The 26,258-nt window shown below is 43.1% G+C and overlaps 2 protein-coding genes across 2 annotated transcripts in view; one reads left to right on the top strand and one right to left on the bottom strand.

The window, feature by feature from the left end:
• SEZ6L2 (seizure related 6 homolog like 2) overlaps positions 1–18,365 on the bottom strand; it is a 35,520-nt gene extending 17,155 nt beyond the window's left edge. Inside the window, exons 1-9 of the mRNA XM_032237117.1 lie at positions 18,092–18,365; positions 13,244–13,462; positions 12,323–12,640; positions 11,170–11,303; positions 9,279–9,471; positions 6,780–6,965; positions 3,730–3,901; positions 2,536–2,699; positions 731–925 (exon numbers count right to left, since the gene is read on the bottom strand). Coding sequence (XP_032093008.1) covers positions 731–925; positions 2,536–2,699; positions 3,730–3,901; positions 6,780–6,965; positions 9,279–9,471; positions 11,170–11,303; positions 12,323–12,640; positions 13,244–13,462; positions 18,092–18,167 — 1,657 coding nt within the window. The 5' untranslated portion in view covers positions 18,168–18,365. The remainder of the gene's footprint in view (positions 1–730; positions 926–2,535; positions 2,700–3,729; positions 3,902–6,779; positions 6,966–9,278; positions 9,472–11,169; positions 11,304–12,322; positions 12,641–13,243; positions 13,463–18,091) is intronic.
• Positions 18,366–21,037: 2,672 nt separating this feature from the next.
• ASPHD1 (aspartate beta-hydroxylase domain containing 1) lies at positions 21,038–25,972 on the top strand. Its single transcript, XM_032237641.1, has 3 exons — positions 21,038–22,085; positions 23,328–23,441; positions 25,317–25,972. Exons 1-3 carry the CDS (start codon positions 21,329–21,331, stop codon positions 25,424–25,426), a joined length of 981 nt encoding a protein of 326 aa, XP_032093532.1. The 5' UTR covers positions 21,038–21,328; the 3' UTR covers positions 25,427–25,972.
• The last annotated feature ends 286 nt before the right edge of the window (positions 25,973–26,258 follow it).

Below are 26,258 nucleotides of genomic sequence, written 5' to 3'. Positions count from 1 at the left end.
AACTAACTCAATTCAGCCAGTTGTGTTGTGAGAACATTTAAATCCAATCATCTAGTCTGGTTTGCATCTCTAGTCCTCCAAAAAGAGAGGGGGGAGGAAGGGGGGAGGGAGAGAGAGAGTAACCATCTTCCCATACTTAGCGAAGATTTCAGAATAGGCTTTCCAACCACTATTGTAATTAAGCCAGTACTTCTGATCCATGATGAAGGGATAGTCATGGTGAGATCATTTAGCCTTCTCAGTAGTTTCCTGACACAGCATATATCAGTCCCTTTTTGAAGGAGGTAAGTGAGGCTCCGGTAACTCTATAACCCAGTTAATGTGACTGTCTGCTTCCAGAACCGTTCAGCCCTATGCAAATAAGCTTTCTAGATCATGCACCGTTCTTGCTTCTAAAATGGCTTTTTTAGAACTGCACCTGTCCCGTTTTAATTCCCAGACTTTGTGCAGACCATGGCAGATCCATACTCTGCCACAACTCCCTTCTCCTTCCAATCACGTTGGCTTCTCTCTCTGCCCCCATTTCCTCAGCTGTTCAAACATGTGCCTGAGTTCGTAAAACCCAGTGCATAACAGTCATTTGCTAAGGCCTGTTGTGCCCCATCAGCATGCATCATTACTCTTTCAGGCAGCAGGGCAGGAACACAAAAGAGCAATCAAGGAGAAAAGACATTACGCATCAGGCTCCAGAGGAAAATTGCGCGGAGAGTTTGAGGTGAAGAATGATTACCTTTGCAGGTGGGCTCGCTTTCGTTCCAGCGGGGGTCTCTTGAATCTATGCATTCAATGGCCGAAGGACCCTGCTCAAGCATGTATCCTGCACTGCAAGCAAACTCTACAATGGTCCCTGTACGATACAGAGGGTCTGATGTGCTGAAATTTCCATGGGCCAGGAAGGGTTCATAACATCGATCTTCATCAAAAGCTGCCACCAGGGGGAGCAAAAAAGTCAGAAAACTGCCCCTATCAAGATTATAGCTTCTGATCTCTCCCATTGCAGTGAAGTATTATAGTAATATCTCCTTGAAGATGGGATCAACCCTACCTCTTTCATTGACCTGGTATATACCTTAGATTCAACTACCACATTACCACATCTCGGCCAAATTACAAGAAGAAGGCCAAGTCCAATCAAATTGCGCCTATTTCCTTGTCTAAAGTTTTGTATCCATTCAGCAACCTTCTATGTCTGATCACTTCTTTCCTGCTAACGTTGCTTTCTCAAACTTTATCATCTTCCTTCCTTCAATATTTAGGTGATCTGCAGAGAAACCAGCTCTGGGTATTGACCTGCTTCTTCTTCTGATAACAATCTGTTTCTTCTGTTTCTCAATCTAAGCAACTTGAATAATGTGTGGACTTCAACTTCCAGAATTTCCCAGCCTGATTAGCTATTAGGAACTGTAAGTTCTTTCTAGTTTCTTTGGCCATGAAAAATAGTTTTGGGCAGGGGTGGGATTGAAAAATGTTAGCAAACAGTTGTATGTCCAATTGCTTGGTGTGCATGGGCATGGTGGGCGTGGCCTACTCAGCCTCCTGCACCTCAGGGGGGGCGGTTGTTGCCCTGCCCAGGCTCCAGAGGCTTTCCTTGAGCCTCTAGGAGGTCAAAAATAGCCTCCCAAAGCTCCAGAGGCCCTCCAGGGGCCGGAAACAGGCCCGTTTCCAGACTTCCGGGTGGCCCATTTTTTGCCCTCTCAGAACTTCTATGCAGGCCCTGCACTTACCTGGTATGATGAACAGGCCGCGAGGAAACTCCTGAGAAGGGAGGGGCAGAGTGGGCAGGGCCAGCCTGTCCTTGCAACTACCAGTTCGGCAAACCAGATGCAAAATTAATTATCTGGTTCACCTGAACCTGTGCAAACCGGCTGAATCCCAGCCCTGGTTTTCTAATCTTCCCCAGTCTTCTTTTCTGCCCACTTACCTTCCTTGTTCTTTCAGCCTACCCTTCTGGGACATGTGTTCAAGTGCTGAATCAATGTTACTTAAACTCATTTCTCCCTCCAGCTAGCACCAGCCTTTCTCTATGATGAGCTTTTTCTTGTCTCAGTTCCCTGCCTCCGAACTTCTGCTGAAGTTCCTGTCTTTCCCATTCTCCACTCTTCCTCTTGTATCCTTCCTTGTGGACTCTTCACTTCTTTGCTTTCTTTATGCCTCAGTCCCATTTTTTTTTTGTCCTAACCACACTGAAAACTTTTCTTTTCTTGAACGAATCTGGAATGAAACCAATGAGTTCCCAGATCCGTTATGCATTCTGTAGCCCCACAACAGTTTATCAGTGTCATGAGGCCTCATTGCTGCACACTAGTAATTTATCCAACCTTAAATGCAAAGCAGAAATTTGTTTTACTAAAATAAGCTTCACAAACAGTATTGCATATCATTATGCTCGTTTGATTTGATGACTTCCCAAAGTTACCAATAGGCAATTGTCAGAATCTACTGCCAAGAGAGAAGATAACATCATGTTTTCTTGCCTTTACTATTTTTGAGCAGGTAAAATGTTGGGAAGGGGGGGGGGAAAGATTACGTTCTCACCTTCATAGCGCAGGCTAAGGATGAGGGGCGTAGCAGGTCCCTCACTGATCAATTCAACAATGAGAGACTGAGCATCACTTAGCAATCCCCGTTCTGGGACATCATCCATGTCAGAATCATAAATTATAGGGGAGAAAGTACTACTCCCACTGCGGATCATCAGCCTGGAAAAGTGAAAGGATTCGGGTAAGCAGATTTTTTTCGACTCTGTGTAAACTAATTTTGAGTAAACCTTAAGAAGGGAATGAGTGGACGGTCACAGATTCAGATAAGAGATTACATAATGCAAGATTCTGTTACTATACCTTCTAACAATAAAATGGCATTCCTGGAAACCCAGTGGTGTCATAATTGTGAAAAGCTGGCTTTTCCAAACTTGTCCAAATTTCTCACTTCAGCTAAATGAAGGCAAAGCTGTTGTAATCTCTTGTTCAAGTTTTTCCACAACAGTTCACTCATCCCTTTTCCAGGGACAGTTCTAAATTCCTTTGGACTTCTCTACTTTAAGTGTTTCATGAGAGTCCAGTACAAAATATATTTCCCTCCTGTTGTGGGCAGTAAAAAAATATATTTCCCCTTCTGTTTCTTCCTCCTGCTGCTTCTATGTCCTACAGACTGATTGTGTTCTGACTTAGGCTTCCCAAGCAAACTCCTTGTCCTGGCAAAAAACCCTTTTATTAATTTGCTGTGAATTCCTCTCATTCGCATCCAGTAAAGTCTTTTAAGGGAGGATTTATGGTCACAGACCTTCTCTGGCTTGGAGAGCTGATGGGCCAATATCTGCAAAACTTGGCAAGGAGTCTTGAAGAGTCATGAACCAATTAAGCAAACTAATTGTCTCCTGCAAACTCCATTCCCCTTTTGCTCCTCTTTTATTTTCTCTGGGAGGGGCCATTCATTATCCACTTGTGGCCTCCCAAGTCAACCCAAGTTCTTTAGCTGTTCCCCCAGTCTCTGTGCATGTGCATACTGGGAATAGACTCCAGTTGTTGGACTGCCACACTGATGTCTGATTCTGAAGACAGCTGATAACTGTCAGATGGCCCTGGCCCCCTCTTTGTCTCCGACACAGAGCCCTCATCAGAGCCTTTCCCAGACTCCAGGACTGGCCCATGTTCTCCCTTCTCTACTCCCACCTCCATGGCAATGCTTGATTGCCTGTCAATTCTCACCCCCTCACCCCCATTTTCTCACTTGTCATTATCCTCATCCAGTGCCACTCTTTCAAAGTGTAGATGGAGTCTCTGGCCTTCAGGTGCTTCCACCAACCAACGGCAGGTCAGGTTCCGACCACGTGGTCCTCCTGGGGCCTCCGGAGCCACAATGCGTCCACGAGTGGCGTTGTGAACAGTTCCTCCACAAGAAGCTAAGGGGAGGAAGGCCAGAGGTTCTTTACAAGTCCCGTTTTCCCCTGGAATTCTTCGGATCCAGAATCCTGCTTAACATTTCATGCCTCCTTAGAAAGGTCCTTCAGATCTCATTTTGGCAGGAGAAACTTTTTCTCAAGGTAATGTCCTGAATCTTTGGCTAATCCAACCCCTGACATTTCCTTAGTTCAACATTGCCTTTTGGAGTTCAAAGCCACTTTACAAAAAAATTGACCAAATATCATTAAGGTTCTCATTCTCTGCAAATACATTTTGGGCTATTACGTTTCTCATCCCTAGCCAAGATACAATTTCATGTGATTGGCAAAGAATATAAAAGTCATATTTTTCCCTTATCATGGATGTCTTGAATTGATTAGGATTTCTGGAAAATTTAAGTTTAAACCCAAAGATCCTGGATCTATAGGATCCTGGACTTTTTTTGGAGCATTTGCAATTGTTGAAGGAGTCCAAATTTACAGGAAAAATTGAGTATTATTGAAAGACTTATTTTGGCCAACATTATTCTTCAAACTGAGGCTAGTTAGATACTCTTAGAAAATCACTCGAAGGATATTACTGTGTAAAAGCCTTGGGTGTTTGCCCAGAATGTCTGGCAATCAGAGGAATAATACCTCTAAATATAAAGCTTCCATTCTAATGACAAAATAGCTATTGAGGCTTTCTCCAGTGCTAATTTGTCTAATTTTATGTCTTTCTAAAGCTATTGAGTTACTATCATCCCTGCACCTTGTGACAATAAATTATGCATTCTGCAAAGAAGCATTTTAATTCTGAACATATTGGTAATCTGTTCATTGTGTAACTGCCTGGTTTTAACATTTAGAGGAAAAAGTGTTATTTGCCTTGTTCTTGCATCATTCATAACCATATAAATCTTTACACTTTAAGTCCACGGAACTTGATGGAGGAATGGAGGAAACAAAATTCATCTCTTGGTATTATAAATGGAAAAAGAAAAAAAATGATTCTCTTTTTCTCAATAGCAAACTCTTAAATCAGTCCCCTGGTGGGCCAAGAAATTCTTAGCCTCCAAATGATCATTCAGTATTTGAGACAAACAGCCTGATGGATAAATGCCTATGGAGATTCTCAGTCATCCAAGTCATGGTTGTCCCAAAGGTGCTTTTTCAAGAGGCAACTGGACTTTCTGGTTTTTCTTTGAAGATGTTTTGCTTCTCATCCAAGAAGAATGAAACATCATCAAAGAAAAATGTCCAGTTGCCTCTTGAAAAAGCATCTTTGGGACAACCAATTGGATATTTTTGATATATATAGCTGGATACCAATGCTTCGCTACAAAACCATGTGATCAGGCCAGCCCACAGGCCAGATGAGTCACGCACTGGCCACGCCCATATAAGGCAACTGGCAGTTGGAACAGACTTCTTTTCAGGTGGGGAAGGTGAGTAGAACATCTAACTCCTTAGCATTGACACATGTGAAAACAATACTATATAACAAATACTCATGATCTGATGGTCATTTCGAAAAATCCTTTCTTAGCGCGCACCTAGAAGCCAAGAGGAATATATATATGTATGTATGTATGTATGTATGTATGTATGTATGTATGTATGTATGTATATGTATATATGTTGTATTTGTGCTGATAAAAATGTAACAAAAGGCAACAGTAAAAATATTGGGTTTCTGCCTGGATGGTCTCTTGTGACGAGCCGAAGGACAGAGAATGGAAGTAGTGATCTTCCTCTCATATTTGGGCATACCGGGGGTTGTAACTCTAATATATATAAATATAAATATAAATAATATAAATATAAATATAAATAATATAAATATAAATAATATAAATATAAATATAAATATAAATAATAATATAAATATAAATATAAATAATAATATAAATATAAATATAAATAATAATATAAATATAAATATAAATAATAATATAAATATAAATATAAATAATAATATAAATATAAATATAAATAATAATATAAATATAAATATAATATAAATAATAATATAAATATAAATAATATATAAATATAAATATAATATAAATATAAATATAAATAAATATAAATATAAATATAAATATAAATATAAATATAAATAATATAAATATAAATATTATAAATATAAATATAAATATAAATATAAATATAAATATAAATATAAATATAAATATAAATATAAATATAAATATAAATATAAATATAAATATAAATATAAATATAAATATAAATATAATAAATATAAATATAAATATAAATATAAATATAAATATAAATATAAATATAAATATAAATATAAATATAAATATAAATATAAATATAAATATAAATATAAATATAAATATAAATATAAATATAAATATAATATATATATATATATATATGTGTGTGTGTGTGTGTGTTTTTATTTGTGCTGATAAATAAATAAATAAATATGTATATGTATATGTATATGTATAAGTATATGTATATGATGTATATGTATATGTATATGATGTATATGTATATGTATATGTGTATATATATATATATATATGTATATATATATATATACACACACACACACACACACACATACACACATACACACATACATACATATATATTATATAAACAAACACAGACAATTATTATGGAATTTTGAAGTTCCACTCATAGCCCCATTAACTGGGCCATTGGTATCAGTGGATAAAAAAAATGCCCCCCCCCCCCAAAAAAAAATACATTGTCATACAATGAAGGAAGAAAGTGTTCTCAAAAAAAATGTTTTGCCCCTGGGACTTAAAAAGCTTTAAAATGCTCTCTCTTTTGTCCATTACCACTCCAATCTTTTGACAAGGCTGCATTTTCAGGTTCATTTTATTCCTTCACTCACCCACACACGCAGGGCTGGTGCCACTCCATCGAGGGCGGCTGACGTTGAGGCAAATGAGTATCTCTTCACCCCTCAACTGGAAGCCTGACTCACATTTGAAAGTGGCAGAGCCTCCGGGATGGAGATCAGTTACCATGACATCCCCATTTTCTGGCCTACTCGGGAAGCCACAGCTGAGCAGGAAAGCTGGAGTTGGGAGATAGGAAGGTTATAGACAGGGAAACACAACGTAATTAGGCTCACAAACTGCCTCTAACAACTGATATGCATTCATAAAGGAACACGCTCAATTCTGCCAGTATTTGATAAATATTTGTATGCCTAGACAACAGTTAATAGGCTTCTGTTCATTTTTGGTATGATCACTGACTCAGATAGTCTTTTTAACACACAAAATATGCACTGAATTTGGCCATAAGATATGATGGACCCAAATAAATTCTCATCTACTCTGCATATCATTGGGTGTGTATAGTCTTAATTTGTAAACAAGTTTATTGGCTCCCCCCACCTTTTTTTTGTGAGGCATATGGTTCCTTCTGATTTGGATTTACAGGAGAGGTTTTCTTTCACTCTTATGTAAATTAGTCAAGCTGTAAGGCAGATAAACTCTTGTTAAACCCACTGCCATCATCCTCAAGAGATTTCTTTCCAGTGCTTCTGGGATTAGATCACATCTAAGGAAAAGAGCTTCTGGTAAATCATATTATGTGTCTCATTTGCTTTTGGGGGGGGGGTTTCTCCCACCCTATGCCATGCATATATACAGCAGCTTGAATTGAGAGAAATGTGCATGCAGTTGGATAGAGCCACACTGAGACAAACCAATCTATCTGAATAATACATGAAATATGTGCAGTGGGACCAGATTATGTGAGGGACCGTCTCTTGCCGATCACATCTACCTGACCCATCAGAGCGGGGAGGCAGGGAAAGTTGCGAATCCCATCCCAAAGAGAGATACACCTAGTGGGACCCAGAAGAAGTGCCTTCTCCGTGGTGGCTCCCTCTCTCCGGAACATCATTCCCCCAGAGATTAGAATGGCCCCCTCTCTAATACTCTTCCGGAAAGTGCTAAAGACCTGGTTCTGCCAGTGGGTCTGGGAAACCCGGAGTGGGATGGAGCCCATTAAATGGTGTGTGTGATCTGCTGTTGCCAGAGTAGGGATGGGTGGGAGGTGAGCAGTGGTAGGATTCAAAAAATTTTTTACTACCGGTTCTCTGGGCATGGCTTGGTGGACATGACTGGGGAAGGATACTGCAACATCCCCATTTCCTCCCAATCAGCTGGGACTCGGGAGGCAGAGAATAGATGGGGGTAGGGCCAGTCAGAGGTGGTATTTACCGGTTCTCCGGACTATTCAAAATTTCCGCAACCGGTTCTCCAGAACTGGCCAGAACTCGCTGAATACCACCTCTGGAGGTAGGGTGATTTTGTTAAATTGCACTATATTAATTTATTTGATTCTTTTTGTTAGTTTTTGTTGTTTTCAATGTGGTTTTATATTCTGCAAGCCGCCTTGAGTCGCCATAGGCGAATAGGTGGCAATATAAATCCAATAAATAAATGAATGCCCACTTTTGTTCTGAATAAGCCCAGTGGTAATCAGCTTTTGTCAGGTCTGGCTTTGTGACACAAGTGCTAGAATGGCCCAAAACTTCAAGCACAACCCAGAAAAAAATTATTATAATCCTCTGTCTCGTTGCTTTCTTTCATCCTCAGGTATTATTGGGAAAATCTCCCGCTGCTCAAAAGGGTGAGAAATTGCTCCTTACCTTATCTAGGTATGGAACTATGCTTCCTGTATGTCTATGGAGATTCTCAGTCATCCAGGTCATGGTTGCCCCAAAGGTTCTTTCTTTCAAGAGGCAACTGGGCTTCCTTGCTTTTCTTTGATGATGTTTCGCTTCTCATCCAAGAAGCTTCTTCAGTTCTGACGCCTGAGGACAGAACTGAAGAAGCTCCTTGGACAGAAGGGAAACATCTTCAAGGAAAAACAAAAAAAGTCCAGTTGCCTCTTGAAAGAAAGCACCTTTGGGATATGCTTCTCATAATATGCAGTCTAGGCACCAGTGTTAGGATCCTGATGGTTTAACAACTGTTTCGGTGGTTGGGTGCTTTGCGTGCGTGCACACCTGACTAGGCATGTATGCACAGTTTTAACAAAACTTACCTTCCATGCTACTTCTGGGAAGTAACACAGCTGAAGCACAGGAATCCACTCTGCCGCGCGACTCAGCTTAGAGGTTATAGGTAAGTAAAGTGCAGAGGTGGGCAGGCGGGCCCACCTGATCGCCGTAGCGAACTGGTTCGCTCCCCAGCTGATCGTCGGAGCTACCAGCTTTCCCAAACTGGTCCAAATCTGCTTAATCCCACCCCTGCTAGGCATCTATTATCAGCCTGGAAGGTTTTGAGTAGGAATCTCAACCAATTGAGGAGGATTGAGCAGGGAAAGGTCCTTTAAAAGAAGGTGGGATGAGGAGGTATTCATGCCTTACCCTGGTAGTGGAATCTGAAGACCCCAGGGGTGGTAGTGTGGTAGCTCTGGAAATGAATCAGGACCTGATTGGTTGGGCTACGGATCACTTGCCCCTCAACCATCAATGACTCATTGGCCAAAACAACAGGCTTCTCCCCTCCCAGACCTTCCACTGTCAGTGAATCCTCCTTGGATAAATTCAGAGTCTGCACCTGGAAGTTATGGGAGTTGACAAAGGGAGGGAGAAGGTTAAGAAGATGACCACACCTTTTAAAGCTTCACATATTTTTTAATATTGTTCAAGAATCTAAAGTTAAGAGCAAATATTATCAGGAAAATTATTGGGGAAGGCAGGGTACAAAGGGAAGCACTTCTGGAAAACAGGACTTGAACCAAATATTCATCTAATGGACAGGGCTGGACATGCTTTAGAAATGTTTCCAAAGTCCTTTGATTCTTGAACAATTACAACATCACTTTGGTGTTTCTTAAAGCCGCTTTAAGCTTGAAACAGAAAGCTTTTCCAAACAGCAGGGAAGTGCTATGCCTCTGCTTTCCCACTCAAGTATACAGGTAGTCCTCGACTTACAAACACAATTAGGGTCAGAATTTCAAGGTGGCTGTTAAGTGAGCCACATCCAATTTTATGATTTAACCATTTTTTTTTGTTAAGCGAAGCACTGCAGGTGTTAAGTGAATTGTGTGGTTGTTAAGCAAATTGAATTTCCCCGCTGATTCTGCTTGTCAGAGGTCAGCTGGGAAGCTTGCAAATGGTGATCACTATGACCCCAGGATACGGCAAGAGGTGTAAATACTTGCCGGTTGATAAGCACCCAAATTGTGGTCATGTGACCATGGGGGATGCTGCAATGGTCATAAGTGCAAGGACCAGTTGTACGTCAGTTTTTTTCACTGCCGTTATAACTTTGAACGTTCACTAACAAATGGTTGTAAACAGTGGTGAGATGCTGTCAGTTTAACAACCGGTTCGGTGAGCATGTTTTTTGTGCCCCTAAAGCGCTTGTGTGCAGTGCGGAAACTGGAGTATTTAGAAGCTCAGCTGCTTACCTTCCAAATCAGCAACGGTAAGTAGAACAGTGAGGGGGGGGGAAATCAGCTGTGCATTGAGATGAGCTAGAAAGCAGGAAATAAAGGACCGGATAGGGCAGGGGCGAGTGGGAGGGGCCAATCGAATCGGTAGCGCCGAACCTGCTGAATACCACCTCTTGTTGTAAGTCAAGGACTACCTATAATGTGGTAAACTATTGCTGAGCTTTTGTCACCTTCTAAATACTTTTTTGGGGGGGGGAAATGATTTGTTCCACCACAAAACCGCGGTCGACTAAAGCGCGCTCGACGAAACCGCGTACCTGACGTCATCACAGCGCGATGAAAAAAGCACGCTGTGAGCGGGAAAGCTAAAATTAACACATAAACCTAAACCTAACCCCCCGAAACCTAACCCTAAACCTAAACCTAACCCTTAACCTAACCCTAAACCTAACCCTTAACCTAATGCTAAACCTAACGCTAACCCTTAACCTAACCCTAAACCTAACCCTAACCCTTAACCTAACCCTAACCCTAACCCTAACCCTTACCTTAACGTGAATCGGCTTGCTTTAAAAGCGCTTTTTAAAGCGCCCTTTTTTCTCCGTGGTCGTATTTGTCGTGCTGCTGATGACGTCAGGTATGCGCTTTAATCGGGCGCGCTTTAGTGGACCGCGGTTTTGTCGTGCCACGAAATGATTAATCCACATGACCTTTTAAACTTAGAATAACTTTATTGTCACTTTGAATGGACACTAATCGGCATACATTAAAGTGATATTTCATTGCACAAGTTTCCCAATGTCGTTTCCCAATGTAGTTTTAATTACTTCAGTGCTGACCAATTAATATCATCTTACCTGCACTTCTATCCCATAGCCCATATACACTGAAATCGTGTAAGTACAGTCCAGGCCTCCGTAAAAGGTAGTGCCAGCATAATCGGGAGATTCAACGTAGCCTTCTATGTCGGTGATGTTATTATTGCAAAGCACTTGGCAAGGGAGGCAGGAGACAAAAAAGCTTAGTTTAGTCCAGGATGGTCTGTAATTTTTTTCAACCAAGTTCAGCTTACCACTATTTGGTGACTCCATATGGGCCAGCCAGACTTTTTGGGCTGGGGAATGATAAAGGTAAAGGTAACTGTTTCCCGATGCCCAGCCATACCTGAGTCCAAAGATTGGTGCTCATCTCTATTTCTTAGCCAAAGGACACAGCGTTGTCTGTGAAGATGTTCTGACTGAGGCTTCCCAAGAGCATGAAGCAAACGCCTTGTCCCAACAAAAACCCCTTTTATTAATTTAACTATGAACTCTGCTTATTCACCGCCAGCAAAGTCTTTCAAGGGAGGATTTACAGTCACAAACCTTCTCTGGCTTGGAGAGCTGATAGGCCAATATCTGCAAAACTTGGCAAGGAGCCTCGAAGAATCACGAACCAATTAAGTGAACTAATTGTCTCCTGCAAACTCCACTCCCCTTTCTCTCCTCTTTTATTTCCTCTGGAAGGAGCCATTTATCGTCCACCTGTGGTCTTACTCCCAAGTTGACCCTCATTCTTAAGCTGACTCCTTCGTCTGGCAACTCTGTGCATGCGCACACTGGGAACAGGCTCCAGCTGTTTGTCTGCCTCACTGATGTCCAACTCTGAAGGCAGCTGATAATGTCGGACAGCCCTGCCCCCCACTCTGCCTCTGACACAGAGCCCTCATCAGAGCTTTCCCCAGACTCCAAGACTGGCCCACATCCTCCCCAACCTCCTCACTGTCCGAATCTGTTGCTAGCTCCATAGGCCCCTGGTGGACCACAACAGAGGATACTTCGGTGGTCATGTGGTCGTTATGACTATAGGCCGAGGCGCATAGAACGCTGCTTCCCACTGAAGTGGTACCTTTTTATCTACTCGCATTTGCACGCTTTCAAACTGCTAGGTGGGCAAGTAACGGGGGAGCATCAGGGTGGAGAAGGCTTACACCCAAGTCCAAAACCTTTGCATCTCACTCATATCACTTACCAGGTGTGTGAACGGTTGTGATTGTCGTCGTAGTAATCAGGGTAGTCGTCGTCTCTTCATCACCTTCGGGGATGAAGGCAGTGGTGGTGGCTGAGATAGGGTGGTTGGCAGACCCGACCTCATCCGGTGGAGGGGGTAACCGGGGTGGAGCAGCCGCCGTTGAAGCTGGAGGGGTGGTGAGTAGGAAGCCAGTGGGAGGGGCAGCAGTGGTCAATGGGGAAGGGCCAGTGGCTGTGGCTTCGGAGGTCTCAAGGACTGTCCCACCATCTAGACGCTGGATGGGCGGATGGAATGGGGGCAGAGTGGAAGACTGTCCTCCTAGTTAAAAAGAAGGGGTGCATGGAAGTCAGAACAGAGGAGGGAAAACACTGGAACTTTCTCATACCCTCCCACCCCTCAAAAAGTGTCCTCTCTGCCACCTGTTGTTGTTTTTTCCTGGCAGAAAAAAGAATGTGCTATTATGGAACTATTCAATAACCCATTTTTAAAAGTGCAATGCCAAATGTTAAATTTTGCCCTTATAATAGGCCCACAGTCCCCCTCCAAGAATAGCAAGAGCACTTAGATACCGCTTCATAGTGCTTTTACAGCACTTACATACCGCTTCATAGTGCTTTTACAGCCCTCTCTAAGCTGTTTAGAGTCAGCCTCTTTCCCCCAACAATCTGGGCTCTCATTTTACCCACCTCGGAAGGATGGAAGGCTGAGCCAACATTGAGCCTGGTGAGATTCTATCTGCTGAACTGCAGGCAGCCAGCAGTCAGCAGAAGCAGCCTGCAGTTCTGCACTCTAACCACTGTGCCACCACGGAATCACCCCTGCCCCTCCATTTTTCTTCAACCCGAGCCACCCTTTCCTCTACACCTAGTCCCATCCCAGGCAGAGGCCTTCCCTTTCTCCAAATTCTTTGCTTTTTCTCACCAGGAATTGGCTCTTCCACTACCTCACCCCCTGGAAACTCCTTTCTCAGCAGTGTCCCCTGAAGCAATTCGGAGAGGCCTTCAGGACTGGGGGGTGAGGACCCTCGCACCTCCGCCGAGACCTCCATTTCCTCCTCCTTGGGTTCCTCCATGGCCTCTGATGAAAGGGCCTCCAACAGCGGGGACGGGGTAGCCTCCTCATTTTCCCAGAGAGGCAGGCCTGCAGGGGACAAAGGGTTAGCAGTGGCCTGTCCTCCATATTCTTTTCACATTATAAGTCGACAGAAAAGAAGATGCACTGCAAATTGTAAATTTGTTGAATTGAACAAGGGTGCACTTTCCCTCCTGGACCAGCAGGCATAGCACTGGTTCCCACCGTTTTTTCCTGGGACTGGTCTTTCTGGGCTGCAATATTCTAGACCACCACAGATGGCAGTGAAGAGCTACAGAAATCTAAGTATGTGTATAACCTTCTAGGTCAGGCCGGTTCCACTCACAGATATATATACATTCATATCCAAGAGAGGAGGGGGGCATAAATCACATAAGTGGTTTCTATAGCAACAGGCAGGCCTACATCTTAGTTGTTTACTTATGCTTTACAGCCATCCATGTCCATCCAGGCCTGCAATCTTGGCCTGCCGCCCTTACACATTGGTCCTATCCTGTGCAACGGCAGTTAGTCCTTGACTTACAACCACAACTGAGCCCAAAACCTCCGTTGTTAAACAAGACAGTTGTTCAGTGAATTTTGCCCCATTTATGACTTTTCTTGACACAGTTGTTAAGTGAATCGCTGCAGTTGTTAATTTAGGAACACTGTTGCTAAGTGAATCTAGTTTCCCCATTGACTTTGCTTGTCAGAAGGTTGCAGAAGGCGATCCCGTGACCCTGGGGCATTGCAATTGTCATAAATACATGCAATTGCCAAGCGTCCAAATTTTGATCATGTGACCATGGGGATGCTGCAAAACAGTCGTAAATGTGAAAAAACGGTCATGTCACTTATTTCAGTTCCGTTGTAACTTTGAACAGTCATTAAGTGAATGATTGTAAGTCAAGGACCACCTGTACACCGAGTGCTCTTTTCTGTCCACGGCCCCCCTTGGTTCCCCTTTCTTTGAACAGCACATGGATAGAAAAAGAGGAGCATTCAATAAAAGCCACCATCCTATGGTTTAGCCTAGACCCGTGATGGCACGAAGTGTCACACGAAGTCATATCGCCTGGCACATGTGGCTGGAAGTTCATTTCCTGGCACCCGCATCCCTCTGGGCAGCTCCTCTTCCCAGTCGCTGCCCAGATGAACGTATATGAAGTGCAAACCATGCGCGTGCGCACAAAGTGCTCCCTTTTCGGCACTTGGTGCCTTGTGTGTGTGCAGGCGCTCCCTTTTTGGCACTGAGTGCCGGAAAGCTTCGCCATCCTTTGCCTAGACTATTTATAGATAGCCTTGACTTATCATTCCTTTAGCGACCATTCAGAATTGTGACAGAGTTGAAAAAAAGTGACGACTGGTCTTCACACAGCATCCTTGTGGTCACAGGATCAGAATTTTGGGCACTTGGCAACCAACCTGCCTTTACAAAGGTTATACGTCCTGTGGTCATATGATCTCCATCTGTGACCTTCCCTACTGGCTTTTGACGAGCAAAGTAAACAGGGGACGCTAAGTTCATTTAATGACTATGTGTTCATTTAACAATTGGGTGATTTGCTTAACAACCACAGCCACAAAGGTCATAAAACTGGGCATGACTCACTTAACAACCTAATTGCTTGTGACAAAAGTTCCAATTGTGGTCATAAGTCGAGGACCGCTTTATGATGCTATGTGTGATCTTGCTAGGCTTTCCAACAGCACCTATGTGTCCTCTGGATCTTCTTGGCTTATTTTGTATAATTTCTTAAGATGAAATTCCACAGGAAAACTATGCAGTACTTGTATACTGATTGCTGACTATGCTAGTTCTTCTAACCACATTGAGGCCTTCTCTCTTGCACTATGAACACTTTCACTGCTATTTTAGAATAACCTCCCTCCAATGCTGGCTGAGGTATTCTGGGAATTAAAGTCCACGCTTCTTAAAATGGCTAACATTGGGGAAGGTTTTAGAGGGCAGGGTTCTTTCAAGACAGAGTTTATAAACTGCATTGAGAGCACTCTGTGGAATTGGGCCACATATTTTTTTTCTTTTTCCAAATAGATATAATCTCTTTTCCCAGGCAAATAGTTGACATAGAAGTAAGAATCAGAAACTTGATTCTACAAACTTAAATTCTCTGTCAAAATCCTGAACATGGGATACTAGTCCCTAAAAAAATTGGGATATACCTTCAGCATCATCCCCTCAACTTACTTTCCATATTTCTTTGCCCAAATTAATTGAAATAAACAGTAACATTTACAAACTTATGTCGACTTCCCAGATTACAGTACTTCGAATTGCAGCTTAATCACATTTATTATTTAGAAGGAGATAGAAAAAAATCCTCTTTATCCATGCCTGCTAAATAAGCAATTAAATGGTGAAAGAGTACAAAATAGAAATAGTTTGTTAAGACTCAGGCAATCTAACAGAACTGGTGATTAAAGTGAATTAAGATGGAATGATTTGTCTAAATGATGTGGTCTTTTCAGAAAACCTGGATCGCTCCCTTGTGAAAAGAGGCAAATAATTTGTAGCTATGATGTCTTGAGGGAAAATCAGGTAGCTCAGATACCCACTGGAGACCTACGGGTGTAAAAGTGATCTTGTGAATGCTGCCTCCCTTCTCTTTTGCTGCAGAAAGCTGCGTCATTTAGCTTCATATTTATATATTAAACTTTGCTTCATGCTGAATATATAGAAGGGAACGAGGAGGTTAGCAAAAGCCTACGGCTAGGAGGCAACCTGCTGATGGAAGGGTAATAGCCAACTTGAAGAGGCCATTCTTGCTTGGAAGAGCAGAGAAGCCTGCAGATCCGATCAGAGACCTAAAAGGCCTCAAATGATGAGTGCCGCACATCACTAGGATCGCCTGATATGACATATTCAGGGCTGACAGCTGTAGCCGCTGCAGGCAACTGCCAGCATGTGGGATCTGGGCAGCTTCTGACAAACCATTAATTGCTTTGAGCTCCCTCTATTAAGAAGGCCAGCTGCCTCAGAGGCTTGGGTGCCCTGTGCATTTGCTATTCCCTCAGTCAAATGGCTGGTGCTCTGAGAAGCGGAAAGGCCTGACTTACTGGTCTTGGGGTAAAGGGGGTTTCCCCACCTTTGTTTGTGCAACTGAACAAAACCCAGTGGTGATGCCTCTGGAGAGGGCAAAGCTTCTAATAGGAAGTTCTGTGAGGTGACATCTTGGTGGGTTTTCATTTGCCACGTTCAGCACCTCCTGGGTGCTGAATCTCAACCTCTCCCATCCCAAGTCAACAAGGATGATGGTGATGGTGTTGGAGGAGGAGAAAAATACACTCTTAACTGCAGCCCAGAAATAAACCTTGCGTCCTTAACATCTACGTGCAAAATCTATGTATCTTCCTGCCTCAAGAATGACACCCCTAACCCTCCTTCTTGGTTTCCTAGGCCTAGCTGCTTCTTCCTCTCCTCCTCCTCCTTACATCCTTGTGCCCCACAAAACTCTGAGACCTTCTTCCCTACCACCAGCCTTTGCCAGGGTGACTCCCTGTTGCATCAGGGTTCATCTTAACCTATCCAGCAAATTTGAACTTCTTATCCTTCACTGAATTTGCAGGGCTGCAGGATGCCAACCTCCTTTTTAGGAAACGCATCGCCAAACAGCTCGCCCTTTTGCATGATTTCATAATGCCCCCCCCCTTCCCTCAAGCTCTTTAAGTCTTTGCCATTATGCTTGCGATCCTTCTGAGTGAACCTTTATTGGGGCACCCTCATTTTGACCCGGACTCTGCTTTTTCAGTTTAGCAATGCATGAATATTGAATATGTTTTTCTTGGCAGCGTTACATACAAAACCCCAGGGATTTTTTTCCCCCCCTCAGTGGGGGAAGATTGTTCTTTGCCTAGTTCAATTTATGCACATCTCACTCCACTCCATTTCTTGGATCCTGGTGTTCCAAAATTCAGGTCAGCTTTCAAATCTAACTATAAAATCTTCAGTCATTTCTGTAACTTCCCGTCAAGGGTCAGCCTCAAATTTCTGCTTCACTTGCAACCTTCTGCAACAACCTGACCACCCTCCTTTTGTAGATAATAACTTCCCTTAAAATCACTGCCAATCTTTATAATGGCTCAAAGATATAGGAAAAAGTAAAATCTAAAATCTAAAATCAAAGATATAGGAAAAGGTAAAATCTAGCAGATTTTACAGATTTTTAAAATAGAATTCCTCTCCGTTTTCCAAAGAGCACCCCAAATTACATTCTCCTTGCTATTGCCTGGGATCCTCATCAGATTTCTACATTCTGCTTACTACAACACAGAGAACAACCCCTCTCCTCCTCCCCATCTTAGGAGATATCACAGACCATCAAATACCAATTCCCTTCTTTTATCCTCTAGTGACGACCGACGACCGTCGTTTCCCTATAGCTGTTTAAAAATGTGTGCATCCCCAAGCAGCGAAAACGAATCCCCCTCTTTTTTTTTTGTCCATGTCAAGATGTATTTTCAAATAGGCTTCCTTTGCCTACAACACCATCTTTACAACATGCCCACCTGCCATTTGCTCTGGGGAAGGGCAGGGGGGGAGCTGGTAGTGATGAAGATGGATTTTCAAACCCCCCTTTTCTTTAATACAAAAGATGGTTAAATTGAAATAAGCCCCTTCCCGTTTGGGTCATCGGCCGCCCCCTCCCCAGCCCTTGTGCTAAAAAGCTTCCCGCTTACCTTGTAGAAGAGACAGGGAGCAAAGCAGCAGCAGCAGAAGAGGCATGTTGAGTCCTGCTTTTTCCAAACAGCGCATTTTGGATTTCTTCAGACCTGCAGAATACCTAGTCTGGCTATTTCCTTCTCCTGCCAGGCAAGGGAGCCGTGGAGCTAGGAGTCTGCTTAGCAAATGAAAATGCAGTAGCTTCTTTACAAGGGCTAGTTCTGTAGGATTTTTCCCTTTTGCCTTTCCAAAGCAACCTAGGCTTTTTCTATTTGTGTTTTGGAAATGTGCCTTTTCTGCAGTCTGCTCCTGCTTGCTGCATAACTGATTAACTGTGTTATCTGGACCCCCTCTTCCCTTTTTCGCTTATAGAACGAGAAATGCAGCGGACTGCTTCCTTTCAGTGAAATTATTTTTCAGAGCAGGCATGATGTCAGGCCTCTTTCACCCAGAACCCCTCTTTTTCTCCCATGTCTTACATTCGCCCAATTGAATGGAGAAACAAGGGAGGCCAAAATGAATTTCTTTGCTTAAGAAAAGGCATGGATTCTTCTTCCTCTGCCACCTACATACCCATCTGGAAAGTCACCTACAGCTATATGGCCATTACCATATGGTTTCTCTTCCCTATTCCTTTCTTGCAATAGATTCTCTTACCAAACCAGGAAAAACTTGAATAAGAATAGAAAGGTATTGTGAACGGTTCTTTTTTAAAAATGTAAAACCTTCAGTGTTTTGGCAAAGCAAATCTCTCTCTCTCTCTCTCTCTCTCCCCTCCCACCTTTATCCTTGACAATGAAACCCAATATGTATTTGCAGTTGCATTATTCTGAATATTATAGAGATGGGGGAATATAAATCCTCACCGCCATCCTATGATCATAAGTATAGGTTGAAAGCGCAATATGGAAAATAAATTGTTTTGATTTTTTTAAAAAATGAGGAACAATGTAACAGTCCATTCCTATTTAAAAATATACTGCTTCCTGATTTGCCAAGCCAATATGTAATAAATAAATGTCCTTTTCTAGATAATAAAGGGAAATTGTTCAAGATCTATTCTCTTACAGAAAATAAACCCTCTGTGGAGGAAAACAGATGCAAACTTTACTAGTGATGTTGCAAATATTATTTAATGATTTGTAACCTCACCTCCCACAAGAACTCTGGAAATAAGTTATGCATTTTGTTACAAAAATACACCAATAATATTTTGGTCATTCCTTGTAAAGAAGCAGATGAGGAGAGTAAAACATGACAGGCTCCTTAGATTACCTTTTTTCCCCCAAAAGAGGTACAGCAAGAAACTATCAAAAATTTATGTTGCCATTTTTGGAAAATTCAAGGCAGGCATCTAAGCAGAATCTCTGACTCCATTTGAGCTTACGCATTTCTCAATGTGGGTTTGGGTTTTGTGTGTGTCTGTGTCTGTGTGTATTGTTCTCATTTACTGTAGATATTTGCAAACCACATGCCACAGCATTTTTAAGGCAATATTTATTTAACATCTCACAGAAATGTTGTGTTTATTATTAAAATATTCTTATATTGTGCCTCATTCTTCTATTTTTTTCCTTCCCTTCCACAAAATCCACCTTAGAATTGCTCTTCTTTCTTCCTCTCTGCACCAACATTATTTGTGACTTTTTCCATCCTCCAACTTCCCACTTCCCATCTCAGCTCCTTCTTCCTCACAACTCCAAGGTTTTACCTCCCAATTATAACTCTGCTATAAAAACTCTACAGCCCCCAACACGACCATCGTCACCCCCTCCCATCCTGGGCCTTTTTTGTCTGAGGCTACAGAAGCCAGGCACACAATCAAGATAAAAAAAATATGCATTTTTTAAATAATTAGGGAGGGATAGATGTAAAGATTGTAGAGGTGGGGACATGATTACTCTTCGGCTGGGGGGGAGGGGGCGTGGCAAAAGAAGGAGCCTCCCCTCTTTGGCAGCTTCAACTTAATCTCCCTTCACAATGGTTACTATGAAAGTTGCTATGGGAGGACGGTTGCTAAGGAGACATTGTGGTTGCCAGGCAGTTGCTAGGATAGAGGTACCAGGAGCTGCTAAGGAAGATGCTAAGGATGGGAACATTCCGATTAGTAGTAACTATTGGTATGCAGTTTAAAGACTTTATTTCAGAAATGCAACTGATGCAGCAATCAGCTGCAGCCTGAAATGCATAGGTTGGGGGGGGGAGTGGAAAGATGGCTGCGCTGCAGGCAGGGGTTGCCTCCAACGTGGCTGAGCCTATGCTGCAGTTAGAGGAGGAGGAGGGGCCCTAGTCTAAAGCGGGCCTAGCTGACAGCTTACCTTTTGGAGCCCTCAGCAATCCATCCTTCAATCCTACGCCCAAACTCGGAACCCTAGAAATGATTGCTTACTGATGAGATCAATCACTCGGGGTGACCATATGCCCATCTGAGGACGGTTGATACAGGGGGTTCTGAGCTGTGGTTGGGGTGGCTGTTTATGCAGCGAAACCTCGGCTTGTGCTGATACGAGGAAGGAGAGGAAGACGTCAAAGGGAGGGATGGCGGATTAGAGCAGCAGGAGGAGGGGAATGGGGTGGTGGTGGAGGGGGAAGCTCTAATCTTTTCCGGATGCCTCTGGTAGTCTATGTGCATGAACAGAAATTACTGTAGACAATTGGCAACGGAGGAGTTCAGCCAGGAGGAGATAGAAAGAGAATCACACAGGGTGATAAAGGCATTTTGGGGGAGAGACAGACAAGGCAAGAATATTAGAAGATGGAAGGACTGGGAAATGGACAAATGAACAGGTAGAGATTTTTTTAAAAAGGGGTGGGGAGGGGAAACACATCTGTCTGGGGAAGGTATCATTTGTCTTGCAATAAATGGAGGACACCAGCAGAGAAGGTGACTAGTGAGGACGGAGTTAGAACAGACCGGGGATGGGTGGGTGGGATATTACAGAGATGAGAGGAGATTAGCAAAATTGATAAGGCAGAATGACGACCAGTTTAGAAGAAGAGGACATAGTGACAGAGGGAGAGAGAAATGGGGTGGAGTGTGGGACAGACGTGGTGAAAATGATTGGCAGAAGGCTCAGAAATTAGGCATTCATTTAAAGAACGGATTCATGCAGCAGCAGAGCGAAGTATTAAATGAGCAGGAAGAAATAGAAAACAAGGGTTGAAAAGGGCACCCTATATGAATTGGCCTGGGCGATTCAGACTGGCTGGGCAGGCCAGCAGATTTGCATAAGGTGCTCTAACTTTGCCCGAAGATGCCCAGCATCATGGCTGATTGGGGTCTCCGTGGCCTTCTGTCCCCACTCCTCCCTGACCCCTCTACGTGGCACTCTCGACCAGAGCCGGCCATAGCTGTGCTAGGTTCTCTGGCCCTCTTGTTCATCTGGTACTGCTATCGTGTGGGAACAGGGCAAGTAGCCCCTGTGTCTCATCAGCAAGGTGTGCCAACCGAAGAAGGATGCCCTCGCCGTACCCTCAGGGGCGATGCTATCAACCAGCGCCTGTATCGCAGCCTACGAGATTATGCCAAGCGCTATTCGTGGTCAGGTATGAACCGGCTGCACAAAGGTATCCGGGACCAGGCCCATTATCAGCTGGGCGAACGGATGGCGATCCAGAAGCCCAGCGCCTTCTACCTCCCCGACTTGCCTTCGGCCCCCTATTTTGCCCGCGAGTCCCAGCGTCACGATGTGGAGATTCTTGAACTCAGTTTCCCAGCCATCCTGCGGGAATTCGAGGGCATTGCAAGGGACTTTGAACCCGGAGCCCCAATGCCACGGGGATGGATGGTCAACGCCAACCCTGGTTGGCACAGTTATTACCTTTACCGACAGGGGGAGTGCATAGCACAGAATTGTCGCAGCTGCCCATGGACGTATCGGGCACTCAGCGCACTACGCACCTTTATCAACGCCAATTGCTTTGGGAACGCCTGCTTTAATGTCTTGCAGCCTGGAACTGTGCTACCTGGCACCTATGGACCAACGAACACCAGGGTACGGTGCCACCTAGGTGAGCAAACACTAGAGGAGCAATGAATAGGTCAGATCACAGCATCTACTTAGTGGGGAAGGGGCACCAGTATCTGAAAACCTGTATTGTCAGCATCTCCTTTCAGCGCAATACATGCTGTCTAGTTACTGAACTCCTTTGTTCCCTAAATAGGAGCTGTTTATAAGCTTGGTTTATCATGATTGTTCTATTTTATTAACTATGCTATTTATATTTAGAAGCAGCCAAACAAGCAGATTGGAATAATTGTTGTGAACTGCAGCACTGCTTCAGATGAATTTGCTCCACAAATTATAAACAAATCTTATTTTTTAGAAAGTCTGACAAGTGGCATTTCAGAAGAGGCATTCTTTGTAGGATGCCTCTTCAGGGAAGGTGCTATGAGAAACATGCATCATCGGCCAACACTTTGATCTACAGTGCAAATATGATGGGTAGGTGGGTAGGTAGCACAAGGAGAATCAAATAAACTCTTTTTACCTTTTTATTTACAATATTTATATAGCCCCCCACCCCAGTCTTATAACCAATTCTGTGTGGCTCCTAATCAAGTTTTCGAAAAGTTTAAAGTTTTTCAATAGCTTACAATAAAATCTCAGGCATTTGACCTCAAGTGAAGGCAGGAGGATTCGAACAGGGTTTTTCAGAAAACATTTTTTTCTGAAGATCTTCTTTTCCCAGTCTCTGTGGTCCCAAAGATGTTTTTTCCAGAAGGTAACTGGACTTTCTTGCTTTTTTTTCCTTTTAAAACTTTTTGCTTCTCATCCAAGAAGCTTCTTCAGTTCTAACTGTTAGAACTGAAGAGGTTTCATGGATGAGAAGCCAAATGTTTTTGAAGGAAAAAAAATCAAGTAAGTCCAGTTGCCTTCTGGAGAAAGCAGCTGTGGGACAACACGAATGATCAAGGGTCTCCAAAGACAATTATCTTCTGTAATTTCTATATTCCTGCTATGACTGTTCTTCGCAAGACAGGCAAACAGTTTACTTTCTGCTGAACCAAGGAGGAGATCCCCAATTCGTGGCCACAATTCTGGATGGGGTGATAAAAATTCTATATGCAAATGGGGTACCCATTCTTGGTTTTGCAAATGACAGTTTCTCTTACTCCCAACATAGGACGTTGTTTCCATAATTAGTGCTTTACATCAGCATGTTTCTCTTCTCTCTCTTGTGTGGGGTGGGTGGGATATGAAACATCCTTCAGTAAGCCTCCCTCTCACAGCTTATTCATTCTTCTTCTAGGGCTAAAAGTGCCACCTGGTTGTGAGTTGGTGGTGGGTGGTGAGCCACAGTGCTGGTCTGAAGGATACTGCCTTCTGGTGGACGATTCCTTCTTGCACACCACAGCGCATAATGGTAAGAGTGCAAAAAAAAGCAGGCATAAGGACTGAAGAGAGTTGTCCTCAAAAATCTCTCTTCCCAAAAAGCAGTTGGAGGCTAGGACTTCCTTGAAAGCTCCCCATTGTATAAATTTGTTCTAAATAAAAGTGCTCATCAGCACATCTCAGCTTTAGGAATGTTACACCAAGGTTGAGTGGTTGTCTCTTATCCAGTGGCCCCCAACTTTTTGGGCACCAGGGACTGTCTCCATAAAGAGAGTTTTTTTCTATGGACCAAAGGAGGCATGGTTTCGCATGCTACCTGCACACCAGAGATGGGGCTTCACTTATTTGTGTGGCCTGGTTTTTGGTATGCCGCAGCCAGGTGCAAGTCTAGAGACCATACCAGGTTGGGGACCCCTGTCTTATCCTACTTCTCCAGTGAGCTTTGGCCTCTTTAAAAAGTCTCAGAGTATGAGCGATCCCGTGACACGACAAAACCGCAAAGCCCTTATCCGTGGAGACATAAGCGCATCGCTAAAGCCGTGACGTCATCATCGCGCGTCATCACCGCCGCGACAACAGTGCGGCAACAGAAGGGCGCTTTAAAACGGCGCCACGGCAGAAAGCCGATTTCCATTAAGGTAAGGGTTAGGATTAGGTTTAGGGGTTTGTTTCAGGGTTAGGTTTAGGGTTAGGTTTAGGGTTAGGTTTAGGGTTAGGTTTAGGGTTAGATTTAGGGTTAGGTTTAGGGTTAGGTTTAGGGTTAGGTTTAGGGTACTGAGTGCTTGGGAATGTGCGGATTTGCCCTCCGCGATTATGTCATCACGGTAGGGTCACGTTTTTCCTTAGCGCTTTGAATGGCGCGAATTAGTCTTCGCGCTTATGTCTCCGCGGATAAGGGCTTCGCGGATTTGTGGTGGAACCGAGGGATCCAATACCAGTAGTGGGATCCTGCTGGTTTAACAACCGGTTCGGTGATTGTGTGCTTTACATGTGTGCAGTTTTAACAAAGCTTACCTTCCATGTTACTTCTGGGGAGTAACACAGCTGAGGCAACCCACTCTGCCCCGGGAATCAGCTAAGAGGATATAGGTAAATAAAGCACAGGGGTGGGCGGGCCCATATGATTGTCAGAGCAAACCGGTTCGCTCTTCAGCTGATCCATTGGAACTATTGGTTCGCCTGAACTGGTCCAAACCAGCTGAATCCCACCTCTGTCCAATACTATCCTAAATTCACGACCATCTGACCACCTCTAGGCAATTTTCTTTCCTACCATTCTCTCTGTGTAGGATTTTGGGAAGTTTCCCCAAGAGAATGTATTTTGCACAATTTTAAGCACCTAAAAGAGAGTTGGGGTATTTTATTTATTTTTGGCAAAAGGTTTTTCCTTGAGGAATCATCTATTCAGGGCTGCATTATGGAACAATGACGAGCAGAGCTGAAGCGAGTAAAAGGTGAAGTCCAAAGATAAAATACCCTAGGTAGCACCAAAATCCTCCTACCCATTTTCTAGGTATTCTGTTATTTTGATGATTTTTTTTGACATTGGGTCAGGGCTAATTGAACCAGGTTTTGCTGTATGCAAAGCAGATTAACTACAATTCTAAACCATTAGCTATGGTGCGAGTTTTGCCCAACATGCTGGTCTAAAATATGGTTGGCAAGTATCACAATAAACCACAAACTAGCCCAATCCCATTTATATCTCATATGTTTACTACACCAAATTAATGTAACCTAAAATGAAACTCAAACTCAAACTCAAACTTTTTAATATAATTTTTTCTTTCATTTTATCTGCCAAGCAATCGGGGAGAAACACCTTGTGTTGGTCTAATCTGCTCTGATTGTTTTGAAAGAATTTGAAGTTAAATTGAGATGATAACTGCAACCACCTTTGTTACAGGTTCCCCCAGCGATGGACCTCAGGTGATTTTTATTGCTGATCTCTGGCACCCCAACGTAGCAGGGCCTGAACGACAGGCATTGGATTATATCTTTGCCCCTGGACGATAGATGCTTGACCCAACAAGAATTGGGGGCATGGACACAATCTCAAAATATTTGCTGCTCCTCACAAAAATCAACCACTCCCTACACTCAATAGTCTTGGACCTAGAGTCATTGTTTTGCAGGCTGAATAAGGCCCAATGTGTAATGCAAAAATGACAAAGAGATTTGCAAAGCCATGAAAATATCTTTTTCTTCAAGGTGATTCTGTGCCCTCTCATAAAACTCATCCTAGAGATTTTTGTGATCTGGGACATTTTGGTTTTCTTTCTAGCACTGTATAGTTCCTTGTTGGCTCCCCGCTCCCTCTCACAGCACTGCTCTGTTCAGCCTGTGCTGGTGGGAATGTTGCTGACTACACTGTAGTACTAGTTACCCTCAAGTTTAATGAAGTATATGAAATCCACATTCTGTATTAATAGTATAGATTTCTTCAGGGTTATTTTGGGAAGAAAAGGAGGGTAAGAAATTAACCAAAGTAAAATAGTCTCTTTCTACACCTGTCTATGGTAAATTATTGTTCTTTCACAATATCTGTAGCTCAATATTTGTGTCAAGGGATTTAATTTTGAAAAATTCTAGCCAGCTGTATTCCAATAAAATCCTTAGAGACTCATGTTTTTTTTGTCAAGACATTTTTTTTTCTTGCAGGAGAAACCATTAGGAACTTACTCATGTGAGTAATGAGATTAAAGGCACTAGCCACGATTTTATTCTTGAACATCAGCCAGGCTTATTTTTAAAAAGTGCATTAAACTGTGATGTCAGGAAGTGCAACCAAACAGTAGAAGGAAAATCACATGGGATGGAAATCAAAAGCTGCAGGGAGTAAGGTAAA

Source organism: Thamnophis elegans, chromosome Z (assembly GCF_009769535.1).
Source record: "Thamnophis elegans isolate rThaEle1 chromosome Z, rThaEle1.pri, whole genome shotgun sequence".
NCBI classification, from domain to species: Eukaryota; Metazoa; Chordata; class Lepidosauria; order Squamata; family Colubridae; genus Thamnophis; species Thamnophis elegans.
Note: the sequence above shows the minus strand (reverse complement) of the source record. Positions and strands in the feature narration are given on the sequence as shown.